The sequence below is a fragment of the Odocoileus virginianus genome, chromosome 23 (genome assembly GCF_023699985.2).
Source record: "Odocoileus virginianus isolate 20LAN1187 ecotype Illinois chromosome 23, Ovbor_1.2, whole genome shotgun sequence".
NCBI classification, from domain to species: domain Eukaryota; kingdom Metazoa; phylum Chordata; class Mammalia; order Artiodactyla; family Cervidae; genus Odocoileus; species Odocoileus virginianus.
The window spans coordinates 27,448,001-27,464,727 of NC_069696.1; the positions used below are offsets into that span (position 1 = coordinate 27,448,001).

The following is a 16,727-nucleotide window of genomic DNA, read 5'->3' on the forward strand; positions in this document are numbered from 1 at the left end:
GTGAATTCAAAGGCTCAATATTAAAATGACTCAAGTGTAATTTAAATGCATCGGTAATTAATGTCTAATATGCGCCTTGAAATCATTTATAGTTGTGTATTCTTCTGTTGGTTGCAGACATTGTATAATCCAAGTAGGCTGCCACTCAATCCCTTTTGGACTATAATTGCTATATTAATTTCAGATATTTCTTCCTACTTATGTTTTAAATGTTTACCCTTTCTAGTGAGAGTTGACTTGCCATATTATATTGAATCTTATGTAAGGTGAAAAGAAATCATGTTATAAGATAAAGGCACCCTAATTATTTTAGTTTACCTTTGAGTAAATATGAACTGTATGGTGCATAACACTTTCCTTTTTATGCCGTTTTGTTTTTAAACAGGCTAATAGCTCGTCAGCTTGCTAAAATCCATGCTATTCATGCACACAATGGCTGGATTCCCAAATCTAACCTGTGGCTAAAGATGGGAAAATATTTCTCTCTCATTCCCACAGGATTTGCAGATGAAGACATTAATAAAAGGTAGAATTACTTTTTTCATTTGAAATTATGTTTACATTGTTTTGCTATATATATATACATAGGTTTTCAAAGATAACTGTAAGGTGTGTAAAGTCTGCTTTTGTTTATCTTTTTGCACTTAAGTAAAGTAAGCATTAATTCATTTGACTCTCAGAAGGCACTACAGAAATCTGCTTGTCTTCCCCAGTTGGCTCAAAAGAAAAATCAGTCCCTATAAAAGTGGGGAAGTGGGGAGCCAAGAAACAAATATAGAACATTTATTTGGCAGTAAACATAATATAAAGGTTACTGTTATTGGGTATATTTTTCATAGTGTGACTTGACCATAGAGACCTTTTTAAAGCAGTTCTTTCTGTCCAAAAGAAAGCTGCTTTGAATGGACCTAGAGATCTACATTGGGGCAGTGTAGTCATATTGAAGTGTGAAAAGGTTTGGGTTGTCTTAGTTTATTGTGACTTTTAAAGTCTCATATAATGAGATTGAAAGTTCTTTTACTGGAGTCTCAGATTTTGTAGGACTTCAGGTTCAGAGTAACTAAGATATTTCATATCCTACATAGAAAAATGTGTAAATCAGAATTTAGAATCTAAATTATATAAACAAGTTTTTTCTTCCAGTTTTATCGAGATATAATTGACACACAGCACTGAATAAGTTTTAAGACATATAGCATAATGATTTGACTTATATATGTTATGAAATTATTACTGCAATTAAGTTTAGTGAACATCTGTCATCTCATAATAAACAAAGACATAGAAAAAAGCTTTTTTTCCTTGTGATGAGAACTCTTAGGTTTTACTCTCTTAACAACTTTCGCGTATAACATACAGCAGTGTTAGGGGGCCAGGCTGGCTCTCTGGTGGGCAGAACTGGGTCTGGGGTTGGTGGTTGTGGGGCTACAGATCCTCAGTTTAGTGTGGGCCTGCTGGTGGGCAGGGCCCAGGTCCTGGAGCTTCCTGGGCCTAGAGCTGGTCTGCTGTTGGGTGGAGCCAGGGCCCAGGGTGTCTGGCTACAGGGCCCTGGGGTTCCCCAGAGTGGGTGTCAGACCTCCAGTGGGCAGGGCTGGCTCACGCACAGCTGGCTTTGGGGTCCAAGGTGTCCTGGAAGCTGGTATCAGCTTGCTGGTGTGTGGGCAAGATCCCTGGATGGCTCCCAAGGTGTCCTAAAACTCGATCAGCTAGAGTGGGGCTGCGTCCTGGTGCCAGTGAGCTAGAGGGAGGATCCTGCAGTGGCGCTTGCCAGGACCAGCGTCCTGCTGGGAGAAGGAGCTCCCAGAATGGCTGCTGCCCGTGCCTCTGAGCCCAGGGGCAGCTTCATCTGCCTCTTGCCTCTCCAGTAGGCTGTTGAGCATCAGCTGGTAGGTGTGGCCCAGGCTCTTTTCAGATTATGGCTTCTGCCCTGGATCCCAAAGTATGTGGTATATTGTATGTGACCTTTAAGAGTGGAGTCTCTTGGAAAATCCCATGGACGGAGGAGCCTGGTAGGCTGCAGTCCATGGGGTCGCTAAGAGTCGGACACGACTGAGTGTCTTCACTTCCACTTTTCACTTTCATGCATTGGAGAAGGAAATGGCAACCCACTCCAGTGTTCTTGCCTGGAGAATCCCAGGGACGGGGGAGCCTCATGGGCTGCCAACTGTGGGATGGCAGAGAGTCAGACACGACTGAAGTGACTTAGCAGCAGCAGCAGCAAACTGGCCAAGTGGCCGTATGAGAGAGGTGACAGCCCCTGAGGTTCCTGGCAGCGACAAAGGGATGCCTACAGTAAACTGGATGGAGCCAGAAAAGTAGGAGGGTTGAGAGCTATCAGCAAGGCCTCTTGAATGCCAGTCCTTGGTTGGTGACAAAGATATTGTCACTGAGCTGTGAGCAGGTATGGTTGGGCTCCTGGCTACAGGGGTGAGCCAGCAGGCAGGTCCAACAAGAACTTCTAGGATGAGGCCAGGAAAACTACATTCCCAGGTGTTATGAAGTATAGCCTGGTCAAGCAACTACTGCTTTCTAACTCAATGTTTAGAAGACAAGCAAAAAACTCTGATTTGGGGCTACTGAAATAAATTGCAGGTTCCTGATCAGCAGTGAAGGTTAAACCAAATGAGGATATATCTTGGAGTATGAAGGACATCATAATTTTCTTTATCTCTTTGTAGGAAGAGAGAGAGTTACCCATCAGGAAGAATCAGGGTTAGATGTATGGTTAGTGTTGATGACATGATCTCAGTCTTGTTAAACTGATAATCAAATGTGGGTGATCGACTTTGTTTCTTCCAGATTTGCACACAAATTTTACATCCACATTTTAAGAGACTGATTTTTTAACTGTGGGTGGTAACTCATGCCTGTTTGAATGGCCATCATCAGAAAGACAAGTGATAGCAAACAACTGTTGGTCAGGGCGTGGAGAACAGTGCCCCACTGGGATTGTAAACTGGGTTTGCCTCTATGGAAAACAGTATAGAGGACCCACAAAAAATTAAAAACACAAGTACCACATGATCCAGCAATTCCATTTCTAGGAATATATCTGAAGGATATAAAAACACTAATTTGAAAAGATACCTGCACTTTGATGTTCATAGCATCATTGTAATAGTTGAGACATGGAAACAACCTAAGCCTCTATCAATAAATGATGGATAAAAAAAAAAAAAAAAAGTGGAGTCTCTGTTTCCCACAGCCCTCTGATTCTCCTGAAAGTGTGCCCTTAAAAAGCCAAATGTTCTAGGAGCCAGGCTTCCCAGTGTAGGATTCCTGGTTTAGGGAGCCAGACATGGGGCTTGTCTTCTCTCCATGTGGAAAACCTCTGCAATTGTAATTATCCTCCCATTTGTGGGTCGCCCACCCAAGGGGTGTGGGTCTTCACTATACTGCGTCTCTGCCCCTTCTACTTGTCTTACTGTGGCTTCTCCATTCTACCTGTAAAAAATCTTTTGTGCTTGTCTTCTGGTCTTTCTCATCATTAGTACCTCTGTTGGTAGTTGTAACTTTGATGTGCCCGCTGGAGCAGGTGAGCTCAGTCTTCCTACATACCAACTTGACTGCTCCTAAAAAAGAGAGCCACAGTCCTGCTGGGACCCTCTGAAATACTCTGTGACACATGCCTCCGAAACTACACCGAGCATGTTTTTACATAGTGTTATTAATACTAGTACAGAAATTGCAAATATTACTTTGTCTTTATATCTAAAATGTACACAAAGACTTCCACTTTTGTATTCAGGAAGTCTTTAAGAACAACAGAGGTAAGCAGGACCTGTGGATTTTTTTTTTCTTGTTTCATTTTTTATAATTCATTAGCAAAAAATAGCTATTGTATTAAAGTTGATTATTTTGAAGGATTAGTTTGACTCACTGTGTGTGCTTAGTTTGCACACAGTTTGTCAAACTCTGAATGGACAGGGATATTATACCCTGTACACTGGGACAGACAGACATCTGAAAGTGTGTCCATGGTGCTGGATATTCAGAAAGTGATCACATAAAAACAAACAAACAAAAAATCCACCTGTGAAATAATGATTTTATTGAAAGATTTCAGGAAAAAAATCACTTTAAGGTAGTGACGATGGCAGTGGTGCAGTGTTGAGAGGCAGTATGATGTTGTATGGATTAAGAGTACAAGACTCCGGAGCCAGACTGCCAGCGATCAAGTCTCGGTTCTGCTGTGTAACCTTGGATAAATTACCTGTTTCCTTTTCTGTAAAGTGGAAATAACAAGGGTAGGATGTTTATGTTTTAGGGGTTTTGTGAGGATTGAGTCAATATATACACATATCTTAGAACAGTGCTTATGCGTGTAAGTGCTAAATAAATGTTAGCTGCTATTTTAAAAATTATTATTCAGAGGTTACTTTAAATTCTTGAGGTTAGTGATAAATCTGGAGATGCCCTATGGTAGATAGCGAAAGATCCTTGCCCCAATAGAAAATACACAACTGAAATATTAAAAATAATTAATATTAAAAGTATTTTTCATATTTCCTTTCATTCCTTTTTGTCTGTGCATGATTGTGATTATGTTAATAATCCTTTGAGTCCTGTTATTTCCATTCAACTCTGTTCTTTTAAAATCTTGAATAATTACACCATTTTAAAAAGCGCATATACGGATCTCTATTGGAAGCTATATGTAGAAGAGAATGCAGCAGTTGGGAGAACAGTGAATAGGCAGATTCATTAAAGTAAACTCTGATACAGACTGTTTATTTTATTGTAAAATGAAAGGGGTAATCTGAGAGACTGTATAGAGAAAGATTGAAGAGAACTTGTCTTGAAGTTTCAGGGAAGAAGAGAAGGAGAAACAGCAGTTTTGTAAGCTACTATTTTGCAAAAATAGTAGCAGCACACTAATTTTGTTCCGTTGTCTTTTTATTACAAATATGGCACAATAAATAGTACAGAAAAGAGTACAGGATAAATAGCCATGATCACCACTCCTTCTTGCCAAACTAACTCTCACCCTTCCCAGTCTAACTACTGAGGCAATTCTCTGCAGAGATGAATATTCTATGATTTGGTTATCATATGATAGTATCATAATGTTTATATGATTGATGATTATCATATAATAATGAATTGATTTGTCAGCAATAGATAATATCTGCATGCGTGCATGCAAAGTTGCTTCAATCGTGTCTTTCTTTGTGACCCTTTAGACTGTAGCCCGCCAGGCTCCTCTGTTCATGGGATTCTCCAGGCAAGAATACTGGAGTGGGTTGCCATTTCTTCCTCCAGGAGATCTTCCCACGTCTCCTGCAGCTCTTGCACTGAAGGTGGATTCTTTACTGCTGAGCCACCTGGAAGCCCAAATAATATCTGTTGACTTTCAAATGTGACTTTAACTAACTTATACTACATTCACCCTTCCAGGCTTGAGATAGATGTTTTAGTTCTTTAATAGGCTATCTTTGTGACTTTAAATACTTAAACTTCTTTTTATTAAACTGTATGTCTTGGTTTCTCCATCTGTAAAATGGAGATAAATATAAAACATTAAGAAGAATAGTGTTAGTAAATGTTAGCTGTTAGGCATGTATATTCTTCCCTCACCCTGTTTTGTACTGATACACTTCTTACTTTTTTGCCCTGCATTTTAGGTGTCTTGTTCAGTTTCTTTTTATTCATACTAAAGTTGTTTATAATGGATTTTCTTTATTCTAATCTTAGAATAATTGGTCTGTTTTAATTCAGAAGTCTGCATTTAAATGGAAAGAACTTATTAAAAATAGATTTTTTGGTATCTATCGAAATACCAAATTACTGTGTCATACAATAGGAAGTAACAGTATTGTAGGTCATTTATATTTCAAAAACAAACTAACTCAGAGAAAAAGAGATCAGATCTGTGGTTACCAAAGGTGGGGTGTGGGGAAGGGGGAATTGGATGAAAGTAGGCAAAAGCTTCAAACTTCCAGATATAAAATAAATAAGCACTAGGGATGTAATATACAACATGGTAAAGTAACATTGCTATGTTATATATGAAAGTTGTTATATTGTTATAACAACTTTTGTTATATTGTTACATTGTTAAATATTGAAAGTTGTTAAGAACATGAGTTCTCATTACAAGAGAAAAATATTTCTTTTTATTTTGTGTCTGTATGAGATAATAGATACTTTAAACTAATCTTATTGTAATCATTTCATTATGTGTGTAAGTCAAATTTTATTTTGTACACCTTGTATGTGTCAATTATATCTTAAAACTGGAAGGAAAAAATTTAAGTTGTATATGACCATAACGAAAAAGAAAGGTTTTATTCCTTAGGGAAACTTAAAAAAACATGTTGTTGTTAATATAAACAAGATGTAACTCTTTTTTTTTTTTTTTAACTGAAAGGTTCTTAAGTGATATCCCAAGCTCTCAGATTCTTCAGGAAGAAATGACTTGGATGAAGAAGATTCTTTCCAACCTGGGCTCACCTGTTGTGCTTTGCCATAATGACCTGTTGTGTAAGAATATAATCTACAATGAGAAACAAGGTAGGTATCTGACTTTAGCAGTAAGTAAAGTTTTTTTTCTTTGTGTTTATAACAGTCTTTTGATCTTTGTATCAATCAATAAATTTAATTCAAATGTAAGGGTTAAAAACATGTATGAAGACTGAAGTGTTTTATTTTGGTTACAAAGTCATGGTAACTGCTATATTAGCAAAATATATTGTCTGCATAGTTGTATAAAATATATTTCTTAGAATTGGTTCATTAGAAATAGTTTTTGGTTTCTGTTAGAGTTTTAAGTGAAAAATGATGACATGACTGTTTATAAATTTAATTGTAAATATTTGGTAATTCATGGTTTGAAAAATGCACCTGCTTGTAATGAGGGTTTTTGAAAAACCAACTGACATGGCACTGTTTTATAAATATAGAAATGTTCTGGGTGTTGGGGGCGGGGACAGCAGTATTAAAAACAAATGTGTCCAGGTTTCCTATTACCTGTTTATTTTACTGACTTGTTAGATATTTTGATACTAAGGAAATAAGCCACAGATGGAGGAAATTTTGTTTGTAGTTGTTGAAATTTTATCTACTGAAGTAATAATCAAGACACTTTAGTAAATTGTCTTAACATTTTTTGAGGAGGACAGTGATACTTTTTGGTGACATGGTTTTGGGGATTGTTTTTATCTTGCTGTATTCAAATTCTCTTATGTTTTCATATTTAAGAAACACATGATTGTATAATATTGGATAAAGTGGTTTGAGGTTTGGTTGCTAAAATGGTAGATGCCCTTCAATATACTACACTGAAATTTAAAAGACACAATTTTTGTAGAAAGATTAGTGTTAATTCAAAAAGTTTGTTTGAAACTTTGAAGCTATTGCATTTTGTAGGAAACCAGTTTTGAAGATAAATATTACAGTTGGAAGATTATTTTGAATTACAAGTGTGCTTTTTGAAGATACTGAAGCCAAAGAATTCTGATTAAGTGGCCATATTATGTCCAATTACTATTTATGACCATTCTTATCAAATTGTAAGTTGAGACTGTTCTGATCCAAAAGCTTGTAATATTTATAACTGACTTCAACTCGAAGAAAAACAAAGAACACTGTCAAGTCTGGTAGACTGAAGCACATGTGTTCAAAAACATGTTTAAGTCCCTTTTATATTTGATATTTTAATCTGGATTAGAGAGTATTTAAAAAAAAATTTTGAGCTAACATCTCTATTTTGAATGTCCTGAAGTCTGTGGAATAATTTTTTTAGAAACTTCCAGTGTACCCTAAAATGTTAAGTACTTGACAGTGTCCTTTAATTTATTGTTATCTACTTATTACCTATAATTGTTACAGTATATTTGTACTACATTGTGTAATAGTAACCAAATCTCAATGCCATTTGTGAAACAAGAATATTAGTTATTCATTAAAGTGATGTATTATCTTTTAAGTTCAGTGCAAGATCTAATAACACATTATATTATATAATGGAATTTCAAGTAAGGGCCTTCATCTTACATTTGAAGTGGACACTCAGCTTTATTTTTAACTGCAAGTTAATTAAGAGAATGTGTTATTTCCTTTGGAATATAATTTTAACTTTTCACATTTTTATTTTATACGTTTCTTTTGCATATTCATTTCACCCAACAAACTTAATTTATATCTAAAATAAAAGGGACCAAAAAAATCAGATTACTATGTCTTAGGTATAAAACATGAATTTTTGCTTTTTTATTTAACTCGTTGGCTATCTAAACTGCTGATTAGTGATATGAAAAGTTCTCCTATTTTCAAATAAAATATTTATGCTTCATCCAGGCTTTAAAAGTTCAAACTTCTTGTCATTTTTTGTTTTACCAGGAGTTACCTAAATCATACTTTTGTGTCTAATTTTTCTTCCCTACATTGAAGAATAAAACTCACAGTTTAACAAGTATATAGTTTTTAGTGCCATTCGTCAGAGGAGTCTATTACATACCATTTGTTTTTTCTTGTCTTTGTGGTTATGTTTGTGTGTTAGTCATGAAAATATTCTGTTATATTTTCTTACAATGTTTTTTTTTTTCTTCTTATCAATGGTTTTATACTGTTCATTAGGAAGGCTACTTTGGACTTTGCGGCATCCATTAAAAAAATCAATTTCTATGTGATTAGTTGATACATAAGCATTAAGAAAACATGGTTGGAATGTTGTTCAGGTAAAATCTGAAACTCATGGGAATGTGGCAGAAGCTTGTTTTTATTTTTTATTATCTTATTCTGCTATTATCTTACTTGTTTCCAATTACGAGCTAATGGTTTTGAAGTAATGTGCTTATGACGTGTTATCTTTAGTTATAAGGAGAAGTAACTTGCCTCATGCTTTTAAAAAAGGTAAATTATATAAATTTAGTGAATTTAATGAGCAAAGAATATATGTATCTGAGCTGTAGCATACCAGTAGTACTTTTAATTGTACTGTCAGGAGGCTCATTGAAATTAGAAACATAGACTGCAGAGTTCTTTAACTTATTGCCTTGTAGCATCTGAAATCCCAAGTTTTAAGTCTTTCAGAATTAAAATGGTTTCTACATAGAATAAATGATTAAGCTACATATTACGTTCACAGATGTGTTTGATTTGTTATCACTTAAGTCATTCATGTGATTTGAGCTCAGGGCTTCACCATTTTGTACCCACCTATTGATATATATAAAGTAATAAGACATAGTGTATGTTAGGAAACCCTTAATTTCTTGAAAGTACAAATTTTAAACTTCATGAATGTATATTGGATCATCTTGGTCTCTGCATGTACTTTTCAGCTATAATAACTTAGGTTTTAAAGAGAAGTCAAAAGAAATATAGATTTTGGAACCAAGCACTCTTGTGTGCAGATCCCTGCTCAATCACATATGGAAGTAGGTGGTATTAGTCATTTTTATGTCTTCATTAAGTGTTTATATTTAATCCTTTACTGTCTGCACCAGAATCACCTAGGATACTTGGGGAAAATGTAGGTATCTGGGCTCCATCCAGGACTGAACAAAAATTTTTATGGATGGGCTTAAGACTTTAGGAAGTGCTGCTTATACTGTTGATAGTCTAGAAATTTTGTTTGCTCTGTTTGAGACTAGAGATAATAGCTACTCCAGATGGTTCCTGACAAGATTTTAGGTGAGGCATATAACACATATTGCACCAGACTAGGTACTTAACAGCTCTCAGTTGCAACTATTATACTGTGATAAGAGTTGGCAAGCTGTAAGGAGCTTTCTGTAAGGAGCTATGTAGTACATACTTCAGACTTTTCATCCCATATTATAGTCTCTGTTTCCACTATTAAGCTCTGTTTTGTTGCACAAACACAGCCATATATTGTTAGGCACTGGGTTGAATTTGGCTTGAGAACACATTGTTTGCCAACCCCTGTATTATGTTCATAGGAAATGTATTATACAAAGTGTATCTGATTCTGAAAAATTAAAAATGATAACTGTAAGCCAGAAGGATTTATGGCTTAGTAGTATGAGATGACAATTCAGGTTGTCTTTAAATGCAATTTACAGATTGTATCTTAACTATAATTCGAGTGATTAAATTTAAAAATGTATATATATATATATATATATGTATGTATGTGTGTTGTACTTATTCATACGCACACAAACACAGACAGACTATGAGCACTCTGCAGTTTGTAGGCATTTTCACCTGCGAATGTTACAGGAACTGGTAGGCATCACAGAAGAAATCCTGCTTCTACTTGTTTTCATCATGTCAGTTGACAGGACTCAGAAATATGGGAGAAGAGTAAGCTTCTTTTCTGAAGTTGATGGTAGCTGTCAAGATTTTTGAAATGTTAGTCAGTGCCAGGAATTAGGTGGTTGGTAAGACAGCCTCCCATTCCTTGGCTTCAGTGAAATGACATCTTAAAAAGGTAAGAAAAGTATACTTAATGACATGATGATAGAATTTGTTATATAATGATAAAACCAAAAGCAGTGACTCTTGTTCCAGAACTGTATGATAAGACTTATCAGTCTTCTTTTAAATTAATCAGCAATTAAAAAGAATTTATACTAAGTGGAACAAATTTCAATATTGCTTATTAACTGACTTCAAATCTCGTATTTTAATTTCAACTAATCCTTTAACTGCTGACAGAAGTAATCACTAAAGCTTTTGAGTTTGTCATCTCATGTCTTGATCCTCTGTCAGAATGTTTACTGGTGGCTGTTTTGTTTCTTCTTTTCCCCAATTCATAAAGTGAAATTTGCTCAGTTGTGTCTGACTCTTTGCGACCTCATGGACTATAGAGTCCATGGAATTCAGGCAAGAATACTGGAGTGGGTAGCCTTTCCTTTATCCAGGGGATCTTCCCAACCCAGGCAGGGATCAAACCCAGGTCTCCTGCATTGCAGGTGGATTCTTTACTAGCTGAGCCACCAGGGAAGCCCCCCATTCATAAAACCTTCATAAAAAGCTTAAGACCTAATAGGTAACTTTAAATGGCTGTCATTGATTATTCTTTTCTGTCAGCAAATACAAGAAGCTAATGTATAACTATTTAAGGAAACAAAAAGCTTTTTTTGGGCAATTACAGAGTAAGCTAGGTTTGTTTTCAGAGTTTTAAACAATATAATTAGAAAATGGGTGAGTCACCATTTGTAGTCATTTGATTGACTCTAAAACTTACTTAATTATTATTTCATGAAAAAGCATGGTTGTGGTTATTTTATTGATTTTTAACAAGAGGTTTTTTGGTTAGTTTTATTTTTAAATTAAAATTTGTTAGCATATATTTTCCAGGGTAGAATATTATGAAGTATAGCCTTAACCTTGTTTTACCTTGTAGTCTAAATCACTATTTAGCATAAAATAAAATATCCCTAAATCACATAATAAAAAACTTAAATGGACTGTAAAAACTTGAACTATTAAGGAAGAGCTACCTAAAATGGTTACTAGTTTAGAATTTTTTCTTTACTCATACATTCACTTCCACTGTATGTTCAACCATATACTTGAATAAGAATGTCAGAAATGCCATACTTTGTTCCTTAGTGTTTCATACTTATCTCCCCCGTTCCCATTTAAACATGTGTTATCACTGTGTCTGAGCATTCTCTGAAAAATCTCCATTTATTAATATTTCACTAGCATTTGACTACTTCCTGTGTGCTAAGGTTTGCTCTGTGGATTGCATGAAGAAAGGTGGAAGGGACCTGCTGCCCCTCCTACTGCCCCTCCAGGAAACGATGGAGGAGTCAGATAAGAAAACGGATGTTTATATTCAGAACGATGAGTGCTATGGTGAAGATATACATGTCCAGGGTAAAGTTACTGGACTCCAGAGAAAGAAATGAAAGGAAACTTTCCCAGAATAGAGTACTTCCTTTTTCTGCCTAAGAGAGAAAACATTTTGCCAACTTGAGTGTAATTGTGGTTACTTTTTCTCTCTTCTCTTCCTGCCTTACATAACACTGTAGAGCAAGTAGGGTGAATTGGAAACATTTTCAGGTTCTCATATTGATTATTTTGCTTTTAATCCTTTTTTTCCTTAACAACAAGTAAAGGAGTCCAAATGAATGCATCATGTGAATTATATAGCCTTCGTTAATTAACTTTTTTTGGTTTTAAAGTACTTTAAATATTGTCTAAACTGTACTGAGATTTGAACGATTTATTTAACTTAGTAAGAGTGGACTTCAATTACTGTGAAGATACAGAAACATAGTAATAAAAGAAAAAGTAGCTTTTGAAAAAACAAGATAGTCATGCCATATGAGCTATTAGTTATTAATAGTGATGTGGATGTTTCTCTAAATAATTTATTTTTAGAGAAATTTTAGAATTCAGAAGTTAAATTTATAGAGGAAAAAAGTTCAGGGTATTTTTTTTTTTCTTGTAGGAAAGCATTTTCCAGTAATTTGATTTTTCTGGCACCCAAAATAAGGAAAGCAGGCTTCTTTAATTCTACTTTGTTGCAGAAGATTAAATTTAAGGTTGAGTTCCACTTTGTTTGCAGTAGTTTGAAAAGAATAGTTAATGCAGATTAAAAAAAAATTTTTTTTTCCTTTTAAGCTTTGTGTCTTGTAAAATGTGAGTTTGCCAAATTTTCTTCATCTGCTACAGATTAGGTATGCCATTGTTGCTGCCATGTGGCGGCGCACCCGTGCTTCTTAAACGCACTGACTGGAGGTTTATCGCATCACTTGTTCACATGCACGGAGCCTGGTAACAGCCTCATCTGTATCTTGTTAGCTTCATTTTCTTATTTTTAAAATTTCATTATTTATAAACTCAACATAGCATTTAAAAATAAAGGCTAGTTTTAATGAATTAATGCTACTACAAAAAGTCATTGCTAAAATTTTCATACTGAAACAGATTTTAACTTTTGTTAAAATGATCTATGCTTTATTTAAATTGTATATACTCTATAAGCAGGCATGTTTTACCTGCTGTTTTATTTATATTTGCCAAATTCTAAATATGATTTTGAAAATTGAAATTGAAGCTTTTGTTTATGTGGCTAAAGTAAGCTTCAGGACTGGGCTGTGTATTTTTATTGGCATGTAACAGTTTGTATGAGCTCTACAAGAATTTGTATTTAAAGAGCTAAAACAATCAACAGCTGTAATTTGAAAAATTGTTTATTAAAATTGTTCCGTTGACTCAGTAAGACAACTTGGTAAATCCTCTGGAATCCTCATATTTTGAAGTCTAGGTGGGTAGATAGGTATTTCCCAAATCATTATGTTTAGTCTCTTTCATCCTAATCTTTTTAAACTATCATTTTTTTCCTTCTTAATGTTTATCATAAAGAATAAAGGATAAAAGGTCACTTGTCTACCATCTGAAATGAAACCAAAAAAAATATTTTGTTTTGGTTTATTTCCACCATCTTTTTCCCCCTATGTATTATGTTTCTTTTTTTTTCCTTCTCTTTTCAGGCATATTTTTAATAATTTGGATCACTGTGTTTACTATTTTGTATCTTTTGTCATATAACATTTGTAATTCTCCTGGCCATTAAATAATTCTTGAAAATGAAATTTTTATCATGGCAGCAAAGTATTTTGTCATAATGGTGGTCTTTACCCTGTCATTCCCAAGGGTACCTAGAAGAAAATTTTTAAATATATTCTGACTTTTCATTTTGCAACTTACTGGTGAAGTGATTTGATTAAAGCTTGTTCTGTCCTCCCATTCTGCAGGTTAGTGAAGTGATTTGGTTAACTTTATTAAGACTTTCAGCGGGATAGTTTTTGTTTCTTCAGGAATATAAATTGGTTGAGTTGCAATGGTTTATGTAGTCACCAGCTCTTAGAAACCTTATTTTGTCAATATGCATACAGATTTTGGTAACTGGACTTTTATACTTTGATGATCTCACTTATTTTACTCTAGACTTGACTGTTACGAAATTTTTAGATTTTATATTAAATGCAATTATATTAATTTTTTTTTTTTTTGCTTTTATGTCAAATTCTCCACTTGCTATTATATTTTTTTGGTCATATAATATGATCAATGTACAGTCCAAGATTAAACATATAAATTTATAGCAACACATGATAGTTAAAAGGCTCTTTCATCTGGGAAAAGCCAGTGTGTTTAAACAAGAAGTTTATTACCTGAGCTTGATGTTTTAAAAGATAGTGTAACTAGACATATGCTCTGTATTTTCTCAATATCAGCAGCTTAGAAACTATTCTACAGCCATCCGTGTTCATGTATCCATTTTAACTGTTGAGCCTTTTGAGTTTGTGATCCCCTGGTGTAGACAGTGACCCATTTTGATTTTTTTTCCTTAATGTTTCTCTCTCCCTTCCTCCCTCCTTCCCTCCTTCCCTCCCTCTCTTTTCTTTATCTGTCTTTTAAAAAATAGGACCTATATCTGTGTTGGGCCAAATCTTCTAACTAATACTCAGTATTCAAAGATGAAGTTTCCTAAGCAGGAGTTTGTCCCTTGGGCTAATGGAACAGGATAGTATGAAGAATCATAATAAAATTTGCATATATATCTATATAAAGCATTAATTTAGTATAGGAATCTTTTTAGTTTATGTAAAAATTTCTCAAAAAGAAAAAACAGCTTACCTTTGTTCCTTTTAAATGATAAAAATGACCACCTTAATGCTGTTCAAGTAAGCTATTGGAAACCTTAATTATGTAGCATTTCAAGAATATTTAAGAGTTTGATAGCAACTGTCTTAACTTAGGGAGGTTCTGTTAATCAGCAAGTGTTATAGATTAAGTGCAGGACTCAGAATTCAAACCTTGAAAGTCTATGTATTTTTTCCATCTGTAAACTCACTGTTGGAATATATATTAATTTTTTGAGAAAATTGCATAAATTTTTGTTTTCAAAGGTAGTTTTCATTTCTAACTAAACTTGAATTTTTAAGTAACTGATGCCCCCATGTGGTTAAACACATATTTGCTTTTGTTTGAATGTGGAGAATGACTGTATTTTTTGACTTTTATTTAGTATAGTGGACATTGATGTCCGCAAAGAAGCTGTTGACCTATGTACGTAATTTGAATTTTGTAAAGCTCATTGCCATAAAATTCACAGCCTTACCCTGTATTGTCTCAGAAGTGCATGTAACCAAGCACGTACAATGAGACAAAATATTGGAAGCTATTTAATTATAAATAGCATAGGGATTTTCTTATCCTATATGTGATTTCTTATGTCTTTGTTTTTGTGTCTCACATAGGTGATGTACAGTTCATTGATTATGAATATTCTGGATACAACTACCTGGCATATGATATTGGAAATCATTTCAATGAATTTGCAGGTAAAATCCAGCAGAGAACATGTCCCTCTAGTGGGGTAGCATATATAACTTTGAAAGGATGCTTTTAGAATTTTTTTTTTCTTTACAGAAGATCAGCTTTGGGGTAGAAGCAACAATTTTTATTTTCATGACCATTTTGATTTTTCTTTATTATGAGAGGAAAGAGATGTTGGCGTCTTCCTTAATTTCTTAAGGAAAATAAGAGAAAAATAATGATTGTGGCTTTTGTTAAGAATTGACATAGTTGCTTCATAAATCTCATCTAATTTTTTCTACATACAATCCATATTCTCAGTTTATAAATGAGTAAAGTAATTCACCAAGGTCACGGTAAAATGCAGAGAAGTAAGATTTGAAACCAACTTTTTTTTTTTTTTATCATTTAAAGGCCTTTGCTGTTTCCATTGTGTGTGAGTGAAAGTCACTCAGTCGTGTCCAACTCTTTGCAACTCTGTGAACTCTACAGTCCATGGAATTCTCCAGGCCAGAATACTGGAGTGGATAGCTCTTCCCTCCTCCAGGGGATCTTCCCAACCCAGGGATTAAACCCAGGTCTCCCACATTGCAGGTGGATTCTTTACCAGCTGAACCACCAGGGAAGCCCTAGTGGAGAATTACATGACCAGAGGAGCCTGGCAGGCTACAGTCCATGGGGTCCTAAACTGGTGGACACAGCTGAGTGACTTTGACTTCCCATTGGATACCTGGGCTTTTCGAATGTCATCTAACTGAAAAGCTCAAGAATTTATTTATTTATCTATAGGAAGGGAGAGTAGTTGTGCATAAAAAGAGTTATCACCATGAATATGCTTCACTGGTGAGGATACAAAAGAGGAAGCTTCAGTGATCTTAATATGATTTTGTGTAGAAAAAAATTGAAAAGGTAGAATTTGGGTATGCAAGTAGAAAGGAGGGCAATGCAGGAAGAAGGAAGAAACCTTCAAGGTGAATATACCTGTTCCTGTAGGATATAAAATCCATGAAGGAGAATAGAGTGTCATAAGATCAGAGAAGTAAGTTTGGATCAACGTAGGATCAACTTGAATGCCAGGCAAAATACTAGGAACTCGATTAGTATTTTTCAAACTGCACATCATGAGATCAGATGTGTAGGGGAATTAATTAAAGCAAAGAATGTAAAAGAAATAGAATATATCACAATTGGAAGGTGTAGTTAGGGTAAATATTATTTCATGAAATTTAGTATCAGGTGCGTGTGTAAGGCTTCAATATAAAAATGTATTTATAGTTTTCACTAGTGGTCCAGTAGTTAGGACTCGGTGCTTCCAATGTAGGGGGTGCAGGTTCAATGCCTGGTTGGGGAGCTGAGAGACCATATGCTGCGTGGCCAAAAAACAAAAAATATAAAGGTCTATCTACTTAGAAAAATGTATTTGTTACTTTGGGAGTAATGGTTAAAGAAGCTTCAGAGCCACAGTTCTAGAAAATGCT

At 34.7% G+C, this 16,727-nt stretch overlaps 1 protein-coding gene across 1 annotated transcript in view; it reads left to right on the forward strand.

The window, feature by feature from the left end:
- The window catches only part of ETNK1 (ethanolamine kinase 1), a 56,498-nt gene that overhangs the window by 26,571 nt on the left and 13,200 nt on the right, over nt 1–16,727 (forward strand). The window contains exons 3-5 of the mRNA XM_020908722.2: nt 386–526; nt 6,371–6,513; nt 15,192–15,275. Of these exons, the coding sequence (XP_020764381.1) occupies nt 386–526; nt 6,371–6,513; nt 15,192–15,275 (368 nt within the window). The remainder of the gene's footprint in view (nt 1–385; nt 527–6,370; nt 6,514–15,191; nt 15,276–16,727) is intronic.